General features: G+C 42.4%; 1 protein-coding gene across 1 annotated transcript in view; it reads right to left on the bottom strand.

Annotated features, from left to right (window-relative positions):
• CLIC4 (chloride intracellular channel 4) overlaps window positions 1-15,278 on the bottom strand; it is a 76,063-nt gene extending 60,785 nt beyond the window's left edge. Inside the window, exon 1 of the mRNA XM_012750593.2 lies at window positions 15,001-15,278. Within this exon, the coding sequence (XP_012606047.1) occupies window positions 15,001-15,072 (72 nt within the window). The 5' untranslated portion in view covers window positions 15,073-15,278. The remainder of the gene's footprint in view (window positions 1-15,000) is intronic.
• Between the last annotated feature and the right edge of the window lie 2,555 nt (window positions 15,279-17,833).

The raw sequence follows: 17,833 nt of genomic DNA, 5'->3' as shown, positions 1-17,833 counted from the left end.
CACAGAGTTTGGCCTCAAGTAAAATGGAGGGATAAAAAAAGGTTGCATGAAGGTTCATATGAGGGAGAAATACATACCACTGAGGGGGATCTAATGGAATAGGTGGCATTTGGGAGATTCCTTGAAGGGCATATACTAAACCATGTCTCCATTTAATCATCCACCTCTTTCTCTAATAGATCAGCATTCAACCCAACTCCTACAGCTCATGCTTTTTTAAAAAAGCTTTCCCTTAACATGTATCCCCTTCTAGCTATCAACCTGTCTTTTCTACATGGCCAAGTTCCTTGTCAGAGTTGGTTTACACATTGACTCCACTCCCACTGTATCATGGCTTCACCACCACCACCACCACTCCACCAAAACTGTTAGTAACTAACTAAGGTTACCAGTGACTTCCAGATGGTTAAACCCAAGACATTCAACTTGATACAAATGGTCACTCCCTGCTTAAAAACTCTCCTAGCTTCTTGGGTACCCTGCTCTCACAGCTTTCCTCTCACCACTACTGCTCTATCACAACTCCTCTTTGTTCTCCTTTTCTAGCTTCTGCTTCCTAAGTGCGGAGGAGAGTTCCTCAGAACTTGGTCCTATGCATTTTCCTTGCTCTTTACTCATACACAGAATGATCTTACACACTTTAAATACCACATAAATTTAATATCATATATATGTCATCAAGTCCCAAATTTCTGTACCCTGCCTAGACTTCTTTGTGACTAGATCTGTACATTCAACTTTCTATCAGACATCTTTTTTTCTTTTTTTTTTTTTTTGAGACAGAGTCTAGCTTTGTTGCTCAGGCTAGAGTGAGTGCCCTGGCATCAGCCTAGCTCACAGCAACCACAAACTCCTGGTCTCAAGCAATCCTGGTGCCTCAGCCTGGGACTACAGGCATGCGCTACCATGCCCGGCTAATTTTTTCTATAGATTTTTAGTTGGCCAATTAATTTCTATTTATAGTAGAGACAGGGTCTCACTCTTGCTCAGGCTGGTTTCGAACTCCTGACCTCGAGCAATCTGCCCGCCTCAGCCTCCCAGAGTGCTAGGATTACAGGCATGAGCCACCACGCCCAGCCTCTATCAGACATCTTCCTTCAGACATCTCAGCCATCTCAAACTCAACTAGTTAAAACTGCTCCTCTTCCATCTCCATAAAAGGCATCTCTTGACCAGTGACTCTATTTATAAACCCAAATCATTTCTCACACTTCTCGCTCCCCCACACACCCTTCTTCAACATCTTCCTATTGACCCCACTCCCAAAATCTACCTCAAATCCATTCTCTTCTCCCCATCACCTCTCTAATCCAAGTCACCATCATCTTTCTCAATTGCAATGGCCTCCAAATAGTAATACTTTTGGACTGAAGGTTTCACCAGGAAAAAAAAAACAACAAATAGTAATAGTTTTCCTTATTTCCACTCTTGCCTCCCTTCAATACATTTTCCAGAGAAGTCAGGCTACTTACCTTAAAAAGCAACTGTAACCTTGACTCTCTCTCACTTAAACCCTTTTGAGAGCTGCCATTTTTACTAAAGATAAAATCCCCATGACATACAAGGACCTCCATGATCTAGTTCATTTATTCCCTACTTTACTCACTTTTGTTCTCTATATTTCAGTCACACTCTCAATTGAATAATATATGCTGATTCCTTCAACCTGGAATGCTCTTCCCCTCATTCTTCTAATTACTACTCATCCTGCATGTCATTTTCTCAGAAAAACTCTCATTGAGCCTCCATCTTCATTGAGTTTCCTCAGGAGTTTAAGGCTGCAGTGAGCTGTGATCCTGCCACTGCATTCCAGCCTAGGCAGCAGTGAGCCCCTTTCTCAAAAAACCAAAAAACAACAACAACAAAAAATTTGTTTCCTGTCACTCTTTCTCTTTCTCAAGATGCCCTGTTTTTTTCTTTAATGTAATTATCTACTGTCCTTACTTATGTATTTCTTTAGCCTAAGCCTCTCCCACTAGATAATAGGCTCTATAAGGTGTTAACATACTGAAATTTGTCAAAAACTCCTGATCTCTTCCCAAGCAGAATTAGCCCTTCCCACAGCCTTCCACACCTCAGTTAATGACACCATCATTCTAGTTGTTCAGAACAAAAATCTTAGAATGATCTTTGACTCCTCTTTCCCTCACATTCCACATCTATTCCATCAGGAAATTCTGTTATCTCCATCTTAGAAATATATCTAGAATCAGGCCAACTTCCTTAATCCAAGCCACCATCATCTCATGCCTGAATTAGTGAAAAAGCCTCTTCTATTATAATTAGTCTCTCTGCTTCTGCCCTTGCTTCCCTATTCACCATTTTCCTCAGGGCTAACAGAAATTGTCCTGTTAAATTGAAAATAGCACCCCCTATCATTCTCTATCCTCCTTAGCCTATTTCATTTTTCTTTATAGGACTTAATCACTAATAGACATGTTTATTGTTAACCTCCCCCAACCAAATATGACCACCATAATAATGGGGACCTTTGTTCACTGGTATATCCAAGCACCTAGAACAGTGCTCTCAATATGTTAAAAAATGAATGAAAGAAAGAAGAACAGATGTTATTCTAGCAGGCAAAAAATTGGGGATAGAGGTTAGACAAACCAAAGGTATTTCAAGTGAAGGAAGTATCAGCAAAAATCTTCCATGAAGGAAGAGAAGTAGAGGGCATATTCAAGACCAATCTAGATAGAATTTGAGGTATATTTGTGGCTGTAGTGGGGATTAAGAGTGGAAATACAAGTTGGATCATGAATGCCAGATCAAGAGTATCTAATTCAATAAGCAAACTAGAAAAAAGTACAATCCATTTAAGATTTGAGGGAAGAAATATCCATTTTATTTTAGATAGATCGAAATTATAGAATATAACATGGGGAGAGGAGGTGGTGGAAAAGAAAAAAAAATAGAATATAACATGCAACTAATTATTGAGGGAAAAGATAAATGTTTCTTTAAACAACTGATAACCACATAATAGATTCATTTATTCTATCTACCCTTCATCTATTAAAATACAACACAAACATTTCACTCACACACTAAGTCAATTATCTTATTTAGTTTGTCATTTAAGTCATTTTTTAAAGCTCTTGATTCAAGTGGACTTTTTAAAAAAGATCAAAAAAGTCACTAATTATATGGGAAAGAGACGGTGCTAAGCACCTCACTACCATCATCAACCATGGCTCATGATGTACTCACCATCTGACTGTCCAGTAGGCTAATACTGTGAGCTCCTTGAAGACAAGGGGCCTATTCTTATTTCTTTACCTCTTCAGCAGTTAGTGCATGGAAAGTATTCAATTGATGTTTGCTTTTATCATGATCCCTATACTGTGCGCAACTGTTCCTAGGAAAAAATTGTTATCTTATATCCTCAAACTATAAAACGGGTATACTTTACCTATTACATAGATATTGAAGGAAGAAATTAATACCGAAAAATAACTTGGATTTTTAGAACAGATTTCTCCTTAAGAGCACAAAAGAAGGATCTACCTTCAAACATTTAATCAACATCTATTCTTTGAGCAATTCTAGCTATCTGCAGATTTTTTTTTTGTTTTTTTTGAGACAGAGTCTCACTCTGTTGCCCAGGCTAGAGTGAGTGCTGTGGCATCAGCCTAGCTCACAGCAACCTCAATCTCCTGGGCTCAAGCGATCCTACTGCCTCAGCCTCCTGAGTCGCTGGGACTACAGGCATGCACCACCGTGCCCGGCTAATTTTTGTATATATATTTTTAGTTGGTCAATTAATTTCTTTCTATTTTTGGTAGAGATGGGGTCTTGCTCAGGGTGGTTTCAAACTCCTGACCTTGAGCAATCCGCCCGCCTCGGCCTCCCAAAGTGCTAGGATTACAGGCATAAGCCACCATGCCCGGCCTGTCTGCAGATTTTACAACATAAAACCTTGTTTTCTTCCAAAAATCAAACAGGATAAATGCTTTTTTAGTGCTGTTAGAAAATTAAATTCAAAAACAATCTGTTTCTTTTATAAAACCTTAATAAAATAAATTTTCTTTAATTTAGCTCAATACATGTTACATATCAGATTGGGCTTTATTTTTCATTCATCCAAGAATTCTACTGTTATGAAGAAAATTAAAATATTATACATAAGTTCTCATCAGTAATTCATGCAAGTTTATGAAAAAGACTAGGATATAGAACAAAATAGAAATGACGACCATTTCTCATAGAGGGGTTATTTATAACTCAAAATAATTTTTATTTTGAGTTTTTCTGTGTTTTATGAGTTGTCTAGAATAAACATATATAGCTTTTATAATTGTAACACCACACTTACTTTTAAAAGAGCATGACACATACAAGTGAATATACCAGGAAGCAGAAAGGAAATGACATTACTTTTCAAACATAGGACCAATATTTAAACTAAAACAGACTAAGATTAAATATTACTTATGCTAAGTCGTTAGAAAAAGTGTATTTGCAATCAAAAGACGTACTGACAATTACAAAATGTAAATAAAGTATGTCACCAACAGCTAGCAACAGCTTTTACATGATTTAATGAAGAATTGACAAGCTCTAAATATTTTTAAAATCCAAAATTTTAGATTTCTCTGTTAACTAAAATATACCATAACCTAGAACATGAAGAATGTAACATAAAACCATACACTCTTCATAACTTTAGATCTTTGAAAACATTTCATTCCAGTGTTGGCTATATTACGTTCAAGGCCAAGATTTAATTTCTTTCCTAAGTCTAACCACCTTCTTTTTTTCTCCAATTAGTCCGTGTGGTCTATTCTCATAGCTATCACGCTTGCAGTTTTCCTAGGTAGCACAATAACCTAATCTTGTTTGTCTTTAGGTTTTTTGGGTTTTTTTTTTTTTTCTTGAGACAGAGTCTCACTCTGTTGCCCAGGCTGAAGTGCCGTGGCATCAGCCTAGATCACAGCAACCTCAAACTCCTGGGCTCAAGTGATCCTCCTGTCTCAGCCTCCCAAGTAGCTGGGACTACAGTGCCCGGCTAATTTATTTATATATATATATATATATATATACATATATATATATATTTTTTTTTAGTTGTTCAGCTAATTTATTTCTATTTTTTTAGTAGAGACGGGGTCTCACTTGCTCAGGCTGGTCTCAAGCTTGTGAGCTCAAACGATTCTCCTGCCTTGGCCTCCCAGAATGCTAGGATTACAGTTGTCTTTAGTTTTTTTGTTTTTTTTTTTTTTTTTAATTTGAGACAGAGTCTCGCTTTCTTGCCTAGGCTAGAGTGAGTGCCGTGGCGTCAGCCCAGCTCACAGCAACCTCAAACTCCTGGGCTCAAGCAATCCTTCTGCCTCAGCCTCCCGAGTCGCTGGGACTACAGGCACGAGCCACCATGCCCGGCTGATTTTTTATATATATATGTATTAGTTGGCCAATTAATTTCTTTATATTTTTATAGTAGAGACGGGGTCTCGCTCAGGCTGGTTTTGAACTCCTGACCTTGAGCAATCCGCCCGCCTCGGCCTCCCAGTGTCTTTAGTTTTTAATGAACGTTCATTCTAGTAATCTACCTCCTTGTCTGTACCTCCAAAATAAAGTAAATGGTTGTTAGCAGAGAAACATGTAGAGAACTCACAAACCCTTAAAAATTCTTAACTACCTCAGCTTTCATCTGTTTGATTTTGTATTATCCAGTGATTGACAGATTCTTTTTTTCTTCTCCCACACACACACACACACAAGTAAATAGGTATGCTGCACAATGGTACAACTCAATAGTTATTTACAAATGACTGACATTTTTACAACTATTATAATGAGAACTAAATCTTTTCATTAGAATGAGTTATTTCACATGTAAAGTTGGAAGTAACAATTTTAATACAAAAAAAAGAAAAAAACCTGTCATACTCCTAGCTTAGAGTTATACTGTATTTTACCTTCAAGAAAAGCAAAGAAATCTATGAAAGAAAGCCTAAATTAAAAGTACAAAATATATGCATGATGAACTCAGGTCAGTACCTGGCCCTTGTTCTAATATTGTTACTTGTACTTAAATTTTAACATACTCTAGTCTATCTTTGACACAATTTTCAAATAAAATCTTACCTACATTAGTAAATTGTAATTTCATAAATTTATAATTGGATTAATACAATCACCTGGTTTTATATGTTAAAGGGAAAAAACAAAAACCAAAGACAGCTAATTGATACTACTTATACCAATATTTGGGACTGACCACTAAGGAATAAAAGCCATATCTCAAAAAAAAAAAACAAAAACAAGATTAGAAGTCCCAAGAAGGCCGGACACGGTGGCTCAGGCCTGTAATCCTAGCACTCTGGAAGGCTGAGGCGGGCGGATTGCTTGGGGTCAGGAGTTCCAAACCTGCCTGAGCAAGAGCGAGACCCAGACACTACTATAAATAGAAAGAAATTAATTGGCCAACTAATATATATAGAAAAAAATTAGCCAGGCATAGTGGCCATGGCTGTAGTCCCAGCTACTGGGGAGGCTGAGGCAGCAGGATTGCTTGAGCCCAGGAGTTTGAGGTTGCTGTGAGCTAGGCTGACGCCATGGCACTCACTCTAGCCTGGGCAACAAAGCGAGACTCTGTCTCAAAAAAAAAAAAAAAAAAAAAGTCCCAAGAAGATTCACAAACTGATGCCCGGAATTAAATTTAGATTTCTGTTAAATCATATTTGGATGGTTTGTTATCAAGACCTAAATGTTATTTTCCTTCAGAAAGTCCCTTTCCATTATCTATAAGAGCCTCTATAATAGGCAAACCCATCCTAGCCTACTCCTCTACTTAATTGAAATCTTAACTCACACCTTAATCACACTTCCCATCTTGCCTAACACATTTTCCTTTTATGGATTCACAAATTTCCTATTTAGCAGATACCAGAACAGAGGCTTCACTGCTCTAATGAAACAGGAAGTGGGAAAGTCTTGCTCACCATTTTACTGGCTTCTAGGCACCTCTGTAAGCATCTTTCCAAACCACTGTGATTTTTTAGTAACAGTAAGGCCCTATCAATTGCCTTTTATTTTTTCTATTTATTTTTTAGTTGGCCGATTAATTTCTTTCTATTTTTAGTAGAGACGGGGTCTCGATCTTGCTCAGGCTGGTTTCTGGTTTCAAACTCCTGACCTTGAGTGATCCACTCGCTTAGGCCTCCCAGAGTGCTAAGATTACAGGTGTGAGCCACCTCACCTGGCCTTCGATTGCCTTTTTTTTTTTTTTTTTTTTTTTTTTTTTTTTTGAGACAGAGTCTCGCTTTGTTGCACAGGCTAGAGTGAGTACCATGGTGTCAGCCTAGCTCACAGCAACCTCAAACTCCTGGGCTCAAGCAATCTTCCTGCCTCAGCCTCCCAAGTAGCTGGGACTACAGGCACGCGCCACCATGCCCGGCTAATTTTTTTCTATATATATTAGTTGGCCAATTAATTTCTTTCTATTTATAGTAGAGACAGGGGTCTCGCTCTTGCTCAGGCTGGTTTCGAACTCCTGACCTCTAGCAATCCACCCGCCTGGGCCTCCCAGAGTGCTAGGATTACAGGCGTGAGCCACCACACCGGGCCTTCAATTGTCTTTTATCTATGCTCAATCCCCTTGGCTCAAAAGACTCCTGCCTCTTCCCCATCCCGTACTCCTTTCTCTCAGAATTTTACATCTAACCAAAATCATCACCTTGGCCTTTGCCAAAAGTTGCATTGTTAGGTCTTCAGAGCAAAAGTTAAATAGAGTTTCCATTAACTTCCCATTTTACATTAATTTCTATCTCCTGAATTATCCCCTCTAGAAACCTCAAATGAATAGCAAATCAATTGGATCCAAGTAATATTATCATGATGTTCAATTAGTTTTTGTTCTATTATTAGAACACAGTTCTCAGCATCATTTACTACAGATAATTTATTCCATTTGTTCTGTTTGAAAAAAGAGAGAGAGGCTGGGCGCGGTGGCTCATGCCTATAATCCTAGCACTTTAGAAGGCCAACGCAGGAAGATAGCTTGAGCTCAGGAGTTTAAGACCAGCCTGAGCAAGAGTGAGACCCTGTCTCTAAAAAAAATAAAAAGAAAGAAAGAAAAAGAAAAAAAAAAAAAAAAGAGAGGAGGGGAAGGTTGAAGTTTGCCCTTGAAACAAAATATAAAGAAACCCCAACTTCAGACTGTAGACTCCATCTGTACAGACCATTTGCACCTTCCCAAATGCCACTGGAAAGTTGTTGACAGAAAACAATCCAAAAAATAGGTGAGTGTAAAGAGACTGAAAGCAGCAGGAAAACATATGTATTAACAGAAACCAAAGTTAGGTTTTAAGAGTCTAATCTTCAACTTTTAAATAACTTGTCTCCTTGGCACCAGAGATTTGAATTATTCCTGGTTCCAACTTCTTCTTTCAAAGGTATCAGTCTATCAATTTTTTTCTGCTTAAGTTTACAAATGATGTCAAAACTAACGTTTCCATTCTTGGCTATTCCCAATTCACCTTTTTCAACGTGAAGTTTAAGCCTACTTCTATCTTTCCCCATATCTTCTAATCCAACTTAATGTGAACCACACTTAATTCCTTAAACATGTACCATCTTGTATTGTTTTCTTTCCAATAAAATCTATAAACCTAAAGATATGAAATACTTAATAATTTCTTATGTCTTCCATAGTATCTAACTCAGTATTAAACACTTAGTTCATGTCAGTAAATTCTTTAAGTCACATTTAATCAGAACTGGAAGTGACCTAAAACAGCAGTCTCCAACCTTTTTGGCTCCAGGGACCAGTTTCATGGAAGACAATTTTTCCATGGACAGGGTGGTTTCAGGATGATTCAAGCACATTTACTGTGCAGTTAAACCTCTCTGCTAATGATAATCTGTATTTGCAGCCACTCCCCCGCACTAGCATCACCGCCTCAGCTCCACCTCAGATCATAAAACATTAGATTATCATAAGAGTGCATAACCTAGATCCCTGGCATGTGCAGTTTACAGTAGGGTTTGCACTCCTATGAGAATGTAATGCCACCACTGATCTGATTGACAGGAGGCGGAGCTCAGGCAGTGATGCCAGTGAATGGCAGCGGCTAGAAATACACACAAAGCTTTGCTTGCTCACCCACTGCTCACCTCCTGTTGTGCGGCCCAGTTCCTAACAGGTCATGGTTCAGTACTGGTCCATGGCCCAGGGGGTGGGGACGGCAGACCTAAAAGATCAGCTAGTCCAACTCCTTCTTCTTATACCTTGCATATATGAATTATTCCTGATGCTCAGAATTCCACCATTTACTTGTTTTAGAACAGTGGTTCTTAACCCTTGGTTTAGGAATTCATAGAAAAAAGACTCAACTAGAATTTTTTATGCAATTCCAAGCATTTATAGAAATCCCTGAATACTATTACCTCCCTTGCAGTTAGATGACACCATGTGATTAAGTTCTCTCCAATAGAATGTGACAAAAAATGAAAGGTAGGACTTCTGTGCTAGGACACTTAAGATGTGACTCCTCCATATTTTCCACCTCCCACTTGCTGCAACCAGGACCTGTCAGCAGTCAGCTTTGACAACTCAGAAGAGGATAATGCTCTGGGGGTTACCGGACAGATAATAAGATGGAAAGAGCCTTGGTCTCGAAATGACTCTGAGGAAAGCCACTTCCCCATCTAAAATATCCTCCTGGAATGCTAGGTAAGAAAGAAAGAAACTTCTAACTTATTTGAACCACTGTTTGGAGACTATTTATTGTAACAGCTTAAACTACCCTAATTAATACGTACAATTACCAATTTTAATCCCCTCAGAAACCTTATGAAATTATTATTATTATTACTATTATCCTGATATTGGAAGTCAGAAAAACCAAAGTACTGAGAGCTTAAGAAACTTGCCTGACATATTAGTAGAAGCCACCAGATTCAAGTTGAGCAATCTGGCTCCAGGGTCCATGCACATTAGAAACCCCTGCCAAGATTGGGAGCGGTGGCTCATACCTGTAATCCTAGCACTCTGGGAGGCTGAAGCGGGTGGATCGCTCAAGGTCAGGAGTTCGAAACCAGCCTGAGCAAGAGCGAGACCCAGTCTCTACTAAAAATAGAAAGAAATTAATTGGCCAACTAAAAATATATAGAAAACATTAGCCGGGCATGGTGGCGTGTGCCTGTAGTCCCGGCTACTTGGGAGGCTGAGGCAGAAGGATCGCCTGAGCCCAGGAGTTTGAGGTTGCTGTGAACTAGGCTGACCCCACAGCACTCTAGCCAGGGCAAGAGTGAGACTCTGTCAGAAAGAAAGAAAAAAAAGAAAGAAAGAAAGAAACCACTGCCAAATATCTCAAAAGAAACAGTTATTCTTATGTGTTATGCCACCCTGCACCAGATTAACTTTTTACTACCAAGGCTCTAATCCCAGCAGGTTAATGACTATTTGCCGACAGTGTGCCACCAGGAAATTGTTGAAAAGACAGCAATCTGAAAAATAGGAAAGTGTAGAGAGACTGAAAGGGTAGGAAAATGTATGTATTAACAAAAACCAAAGTTCGTTTTTAAAACTTTATTAAAAATCATGAATTGTCCCAATTCATAATGGTACACCAACAAGTTTATATTCCGGTCCATAAAATGAAACTCTAAGAAGGAATTACTTCCTAAACTGAGATCAGAAATACCACCATCACATCAAAGTGACCTAGACGGCAGGCGAGGGAGGGAAAGTCAATAGGAGCTGGGCTTATACAAGCAAAAGAAAAATCTAAAACTCCAGTCTCTTCTCAAATTCCCTCATTTTGTGGTTCAAAAGCTAATATTTAGTTTTACTCAAACAGAACTCAAACTAGTTCCCCAAATTCTAAACATAGCCAAGAAAAAACAGTGGTGGAAAATATGGTAGATACATAAAAAAATTATAAGTATTAAATTATGGAGAAGGCCAGGCGAGGTGGCTCACGCCTGTAATTCAAGCTCTCTGGGGGACTGAGGCAGGCAAATCGCTCAAGATCAGAAGTTCAAAACCAGCCTGGGCAAGAGGGAGACCCCGTCTCTACTAAAAATAGAAAGAAATTAATTGGCCAACTAAAAAATATATAGAAAAAATTAGCCTGGCATGGTGCCGCATGCCTGTAGTCCCAGCTACTCCGGAGGCTGAGGCAGAAGGATCACTTAAGCCCAGGAGTTTGAGGTTGCTGTGAGCTAGGCTAACGCCACAGCACTCTAGCCCAGGCAACAGAGTGAGACTGTCTCAAAAAAAAAAAAAAAAAATTAAATAATGGAGAAAAAAAGAGGTGAGTAGATAAAATCGCATGAGGTTTTGGAATCTGGAGGCTAGAGAAAACAGAATGAAGCACCAAGGTTTGACACTCAAACCATCAGGATCTCAGTAAGTGGTGTGCAATTCCAAAGCATGGTAGACATATTCCTTGACAATAAAATGCTCTGAAATCTCATTTCAAACATTTGGTACCCTCTTAAGTTGCAGGTCCACTGAACAATAAATAGATCCAGGGGAAATCTGCACATAAATGTTTACATACAAAATGAAATGCAACTAGCATTTATTTGTTTACTGTGTACTAGAGACTTTTCTAAGATTAGTGCATACTACAGTTTCAATGAATTTATTCCCATAAAGTTAGTCTATTAATATCCCAACTGCACAGATGTGGCACAGAGAAGTTTAAATAATGTGTCTTGGGACACACAGCTAGTAAATGGACAAACTGGATAAGAAATCCAGGCAGTGGTCAGATTATAAGGGACCTTATATGCCCTTGATAAAGGGTCTGAACTTTACCCTATTGGTTGGTGGCTCCAAACTGGAAATATATACACCCACCAGGCCCCTCAGTGTGGGGAAGAAAGCATCTCCACTGTTGTCTGCCATTGTAAACCTTTTTCACTACTGGGAGGGTATCCTATCCTCTAGATAATTGAGATAAAAAAAAAAAAGCAACAATGGGGAACTGCTGTTAGACAGATGATGGAGTCACTAGGCTCAGGGGCAGACAAATCCAAAAACAATACTCACAAGAAAGGAAATGTAACGGTGAGTCCAATAACACTATTTGAGAAATTCCTAGTCTATTTCTCTTCAATTTAAAGCTCAGTCCTTTCGAGGTGGAAGGATCGCTCAAGGGCAGGAGTTCGAAACCAGCCTGAGCAAGAGCGAGACCTCTCTCTACTAAAAATAAAGAAATTAATTGGCCAACTAAAAATATATAGAAAAAATTAGCTGGGCATGGTGGTGCAAGCCTGTAGTCCCAGCTACTCGGGAGGCTGAGACAGAAAGATTGCTTGAGCCCAGGAGTTTGAGGTTGCTGTGAGCCAGGCTAACACCACCGCAATCTAGCCGGGGTAACAGAGTGAGACTCTGTCTCAAAAAATATATAAATAAATAAATAAAGCTCAGTCCTTGACAGGTAGACTCAATACCCCATTACACCGCTCTGTATGTCCCCTAGAACAACCACCAAATTATAAATTTCTATACATGCTATGTGCAAGTATAAATAGTTTTCTGCTACAAACTCAGATACTTCTTGGCAGAATAATTAACAGTGTTTAACACATCACTCTGGACAACCACAGCCTCTGCCCCCTCACTGCTTTCAAAATAACTATATTTACAAGGGTATTTTCCCCCATTTGCATTTCCCACACATAAGTTTTAAAAAGAAATCAAGAATATCCATTACCATTTTATCAGTCCCTGTTTTTCCTTTCAAACAATAACCTGATCTATATCAGCACAAATGTTGAATCACAGGGCGAAAACGTTTCACCTCTCATTTCACAAATGAGGAAAATAGTATTTAAAGAGGGAAAACAAATTGCCCAAGGTAACCCAGCCTGGGTACACACTGTGACTTGAACCCTGGCTCTCTGCTGCCAAGCCCAGTGAGAAAGGCTTATAACCAGTGGTAAGGAGGATGATTTCAAGTGGTTTACAATACGGAAAACTAGAAAGGAGTATGCAAGTGACCCAACTTTGGGAAATAGTGCACCACACTCCTCTTCTTCTAATTGAAAGATTAAATTAATAGCAAGCAGGGCACTAAGCCTTGATCACTTCCTTTTTAATTCTTATACTTCATTTTTCTTGTCTTACTGTATTGCTTAGGTCCTCTGATACAATGCTGACTAGAAGCCAAACTGATAGTATCTTATCTGATGCTAAGTTTAATACTGCTTCTAAAGTTTCACCATTAAAGTATTATGTTTTTTAGATTAGTGGATATATTTTTTAAGGTTATGGAAATTCCTTCTTATTCCTAGCTCAGTAAAATTATTTTGGCCAGGAGCAGTGGCTCATGCCTGTAATCCTAGCACTCTGGGAGGCCCAAGCGGGTGGATCACTCGAGGTCAGGAGTTCAAAACCAGCCTGAGCAAGAGAGACCCTGTCACTACTATAAAGAAATTAATTGGCCAACTAATCTATATATAGAAAAAAATTAGCTAGGGATGGTGGCGCATGCCTATAGTCCCAGCTACTTGGGAGGCTGAGGCAGGAGGATTGCTCAAGCCCAGGAGTTTAAGGTTGCTGTGAGGTAGGCTGACATCACGGCACTCACTCTAGCCTGGGCAACAAAGTGAGTCTCTGTCTCAAAAAAAAAAAAAAAATTATTTTTCTGATTTCTGACCCACCCTTTTCCCTTCTCCATACTGTTTTCCACCCGCTCCCCCCCCTCCTCTTTTGCTTTCTTATTTCAGGTTCCTTCCTACATTCTCTGTACCTCAAAGTACTATATCATATCTGCCACCCAAAGCAACTGAAGACACTTTGATATTCTGGGTGTTCTATACCTGTCTGCTGTTTCAGTTTCCTGAACCGAAATGTTTCTAAAACCGATAATTGAAAGAAAATCCTAAAACAAACATTGTTTAATCATTTGCTGATAATTTCTTCTCTTCGACTCTTAAACACACCCTTCAATGTCTTCCCTTCTTTAGAATAAAAACTCAGGGGGAAAAAAAGGAACAAAATAGTTCTACATTCCTGTTAAGTTTCCAGTAAGTTGCCTAGCTCTGAATGAGTCTGGCTTTTTAAGTAAAGTGGCTGAGAGAATCTCAAAGATTTTAAATAAGTTTTGAGGGAAGTAGCTGGATCCAGATGTTTTTAACTTCTACTCGCTCTCCCTTGCTAAACTGAAAAATGTTAAAGAAAAAAGGAAAAGGTTAGGGGTAGTATTTGCAAGCAAATAAGGTAGTTCCAGGACATAAAAGCTAAAGAGACAAGGGAAAAATCAACCCTTTAAAACCCAAGCAAGTTATGAATTCTTTCTCCGATCAATTCCTTTCAAAACAAAAGGGCACACACGGTCTTTCCCGAGGCAGCAACACCGAGGGGAGAAGCCAAAATGTTGCATCATACAAAACACTCCGCGCTTGAGAAAGAAAACCAGATGGTGGTAAATACCTAAGACGGAAAAACTCAAGTTGGGAATCTCGGTCTTTTCCCATCGTCCAGGAGCGTCTGCTCTTTTGGAAATTTTTTAAGATTGCATCAAACATTGAAGTTTCAGTTTCATACTGAGGGGAGCAAATGCTCTTTCGAAAAGCGTTCAAAGAAGTTGGGTTTACCATCTGACGACTGGCTCGAGGCTCCCAGGCTGGGGTGGCCCCGCGGGCTGAGGGGTGGGGCCGGGCGCCGGGGTGGGGGTGGGTGACAGGACTCTCGCGCGCCCGGGGCTCCTGGCCGCAGGCTCGTCCCACCCCGCGGGCTCTCCGGACCACCCGCACGCCGGACCCGCCGCGGGGACGGTTACCGCCGCCCCGTTCTGGGGCTTCTCTGAGGCCAGGGTCTCCACCCCGTCCCCCTCGACGGGCCCTCGGAGGCGGGAAGGCGCGGGTGGCCCCGAGACAATGGGCTGGGGGCGCTGGAGCCCGCAGCGCTCCCCTCACACCCGGGTGCGGGCGCCGGCGCCGCGCGGGGGCGCTTCGGGGAAGCCCCGGGACACCGCCCCCCGCAGCCGGGCGGGCGCCGGGGGCTCGGCCGGGTGGGACCGCGCGGCGAGCGCTCACCTTGACGAAGAGCTCGATGAGGGGCTCTTTGTCCTCCTCCTTCAGCCCGTTCAGCGGCATCGACAACGCCATGGCCGGCTTGGCTGGGCTCCGCGGACGGCGGCGACTGCTGCTTCTGCTCTGGGGCTGCTCTGGCTGCGGGCTCCCGCCGCGCTGCGCTCGCTGGACTGTCCGGCGTCGAGCTGCAGCCACCGAGACTCCTCAGCACTGCCCCACGCCCCGCGCGCGACTCTGAGGCGGTCGCATCCCGTGCCGCTTCAAACCGCTGGGCGGGGCTCCGGGGGCGGGGCCTCGGACCGGGGGCGGAGCCAAGGTTCGGCGTCTCGGGACTCTCCAGGGGGAATGGGGTGGCCGGAGCTCGGGGGCGTGGCCTAGGGCGGAGAAGGCGGAGCAACCGCTCCGGCGCCGGCGGAGGGACCACTGCGGCGTCTCAAAGCAGCTGGAGGGGCGGGGCCTAGTCTCCGGGGCGTGGCCTTGGTGGGGAGGTACAAAGCTCAGGCTCGGGAGGGCGGTGGGCAGGGCTCCGAGACACGCCTCCCGAGGGGGCGGAGGGAAATTCCCCGGGGGCCCGAGCCTGACACTGCCTCCCTCTGCAGCGCCGGCGCGTCCTCCGCAGCTGCTGCTGGTACTGTGCCAGGTGACCTCATGCCTCGGCCGGCCTGGGGAGGCAAAGAGGCGCCTCCTGCCTCCTCCCCGGCTGGATCCCCCAGGACTCATCGCCCTTTCCCGCAGCGGCCACCTCCCCACTCCCTGTGTTACGCGGAGCTGCTTTTTCCAGGACAACTTCCCAGAAAGTTTTCATCACTTTAGGAATACCTTTTTCTTCTGCCACCGACTTCGTTTTTCCTTTTGACTCTCCAGGTCTTTTCAATCTTGGGAGCCAGCATATTCACAAATATTTATAAGGCCCTACTGTGGTCCAGACTTTGAGTTAGGACCTGGGCGATAAACAATTTGACAAGATCCTTCTCCTCCCAGAGCTTACAGTCTTGAACTGCAACCCTAGCGCCCGATGGCTACTAAGGACTCCCAAGCCATTATACATGTTGTTCCCCCTACCTGGACCGATTACTTTCCCCCTCTCACCTGACAAAATTGAGTGTGCATTAGAATCACCTGTTTGCCACATGCAGTCCTGCTTTATGCAATTCCCAGATGTCTCTGAATTCCCAGAATCCCCGTTTTAACAAGCACCAGCAGAATTCTGAAGTAGGTGATTCTGAAACCAGATAAACTGCACTAGATTTTAAGCCCCCAAGCGCAGGCGCTATAATTCCTTGGCTAGGCACTTGGAAAGCACCTGTTCCTGCTTTGCTGTTGTTGAATGCCTGGGGCAGATTTCACCTCCTCTGGAAACAGTTACTTGTGCCCTCTTTTGTCTTTCAGTAACACTTTACTCACAGCTACTCCTCCACACTTTCCAGGTTAGGTTGAATAGTGAGTTCCAAGCGGTCTAGACATGGGAGGTTTATCTCCACATCCTTAGTGCATAGCCCAAATCAGAATGTTTGAATATATTGAATGTATGCATGACAATACAGTGAAACCTGCAACTTCTTCCTCTGCCAGCCCAAAGCAAGTTGCTCAGGTTTTCTTGTAGGGGCTCTGTTAAAGAGACCGCATGCCCCAGTGGTTAGAAACACGTGCTCTGGAGTAGGCTTGTTTAAGTTCAAATCCTGACACTGCAATGTCCTTAAAATCCCTAATCCTCAGTTTCATTACCCAGAAGGGGGTGGCCCTAATTACTGGGGCTTGTCCTGCTTTGTTAGTGTGACTGTTATCTGCACTGGGACTTATTCTGCCCCTGCCACCCCTACAGGCTAGAATGGCATTATATTCAACTCTCTCTATGCCTAGCTGGTTTATTGAAAAGGAACACATGCTAGGAGGCTCCCCCTTAGATGGAGACTTGAACAAAAACAACTGAAATGACTAACTGGACTCTGAACTGCACCCAGTGTTAATTTTTCACAGAAGCATGAACTGAACCAAAGTTTCCTTCTAGCCTTCCCCTCCCCCCCTACCTGAAATGGAACCAAAATGATGAACCAGTTCAATGCCAATTCAAGCCAAAAACCCATCCAGCAGAACCTCAAAGTACCTGAGAGTTTATCACATTCAGTTTGGGTCAGCAAATATTCCCTGCGGTGAGTGTCTGGTGCAGACCCCACCTGAACCTGAGCACCAGAGTGTGGAGATGACCCAGGCCTGGAAGGAGGAGCAGGTTCTTTAGGATTCTTTAGGTTCTTTAGGATTGACTAAACACACATCTTAGCCTGGAGGAAGCCAGTGGCATTCTCCTCCACAGAGCCCTGAGATGGTGATGATTTCAGAGACTCCTCCTGACCCCAGGCAGTAAGACCCCAGGCAGAGGCTCGACCCAGAAACCTGGTCACAGTCACACCTATGGTCTGCCAATTTCCACGCCCTGGAGGCTCACAGGGATAGGCAGAGCCAGACTGGGGAGAGGGAGAAAGGGAAAGATGATGTCTGTGCAGGGGAGGTTCCATAAACGCTTAGAAATGCATGCCTATTTTGCATTCTTTCCTCATGTTTGTTTTTATAACACAGAGAGAAATCTTGAAGATGGGTGGAGATGTGCCCTTCTCCAGCACACACCCCTCTGACCTCATCTCCTGCTGCTCTCCCCTTTGCTCTCCACCCCAGCCACACCAGCCTCCTTGCTATTCTTTGAATCTGCCAAGCACACTCTTGCCTCAGGGCCTTTGCACTTGCTCTTCTCCCTCTCTGGAACGTATTACCCCCAGAATTCCTGAAACTTCCACTCCCTTGCCTCCTTCAGGTCTTTGCTCAAATGTCACCTTCTCAGAGA

The sequence above is a fragment of the Microcebus murinus genome, chromosome 2, assembly GCF_040939455.1.
Source record: "Microcebus murinus isolate Inina chromosome 2, M.murinus_Inina_mat1.0, whole genome shotgun sequence".
NCBI classification, from domain to species: Eukaryota; Metazoa; Chordata; class Mammalia; order Primates; family Cheirogaleidae; genus Microcebus; species Microcebus murinus.
Note: the sequence above shows the minus strand (reverse complement) of the source record. Positions and strands in the feature narration are given on the sequence as shown.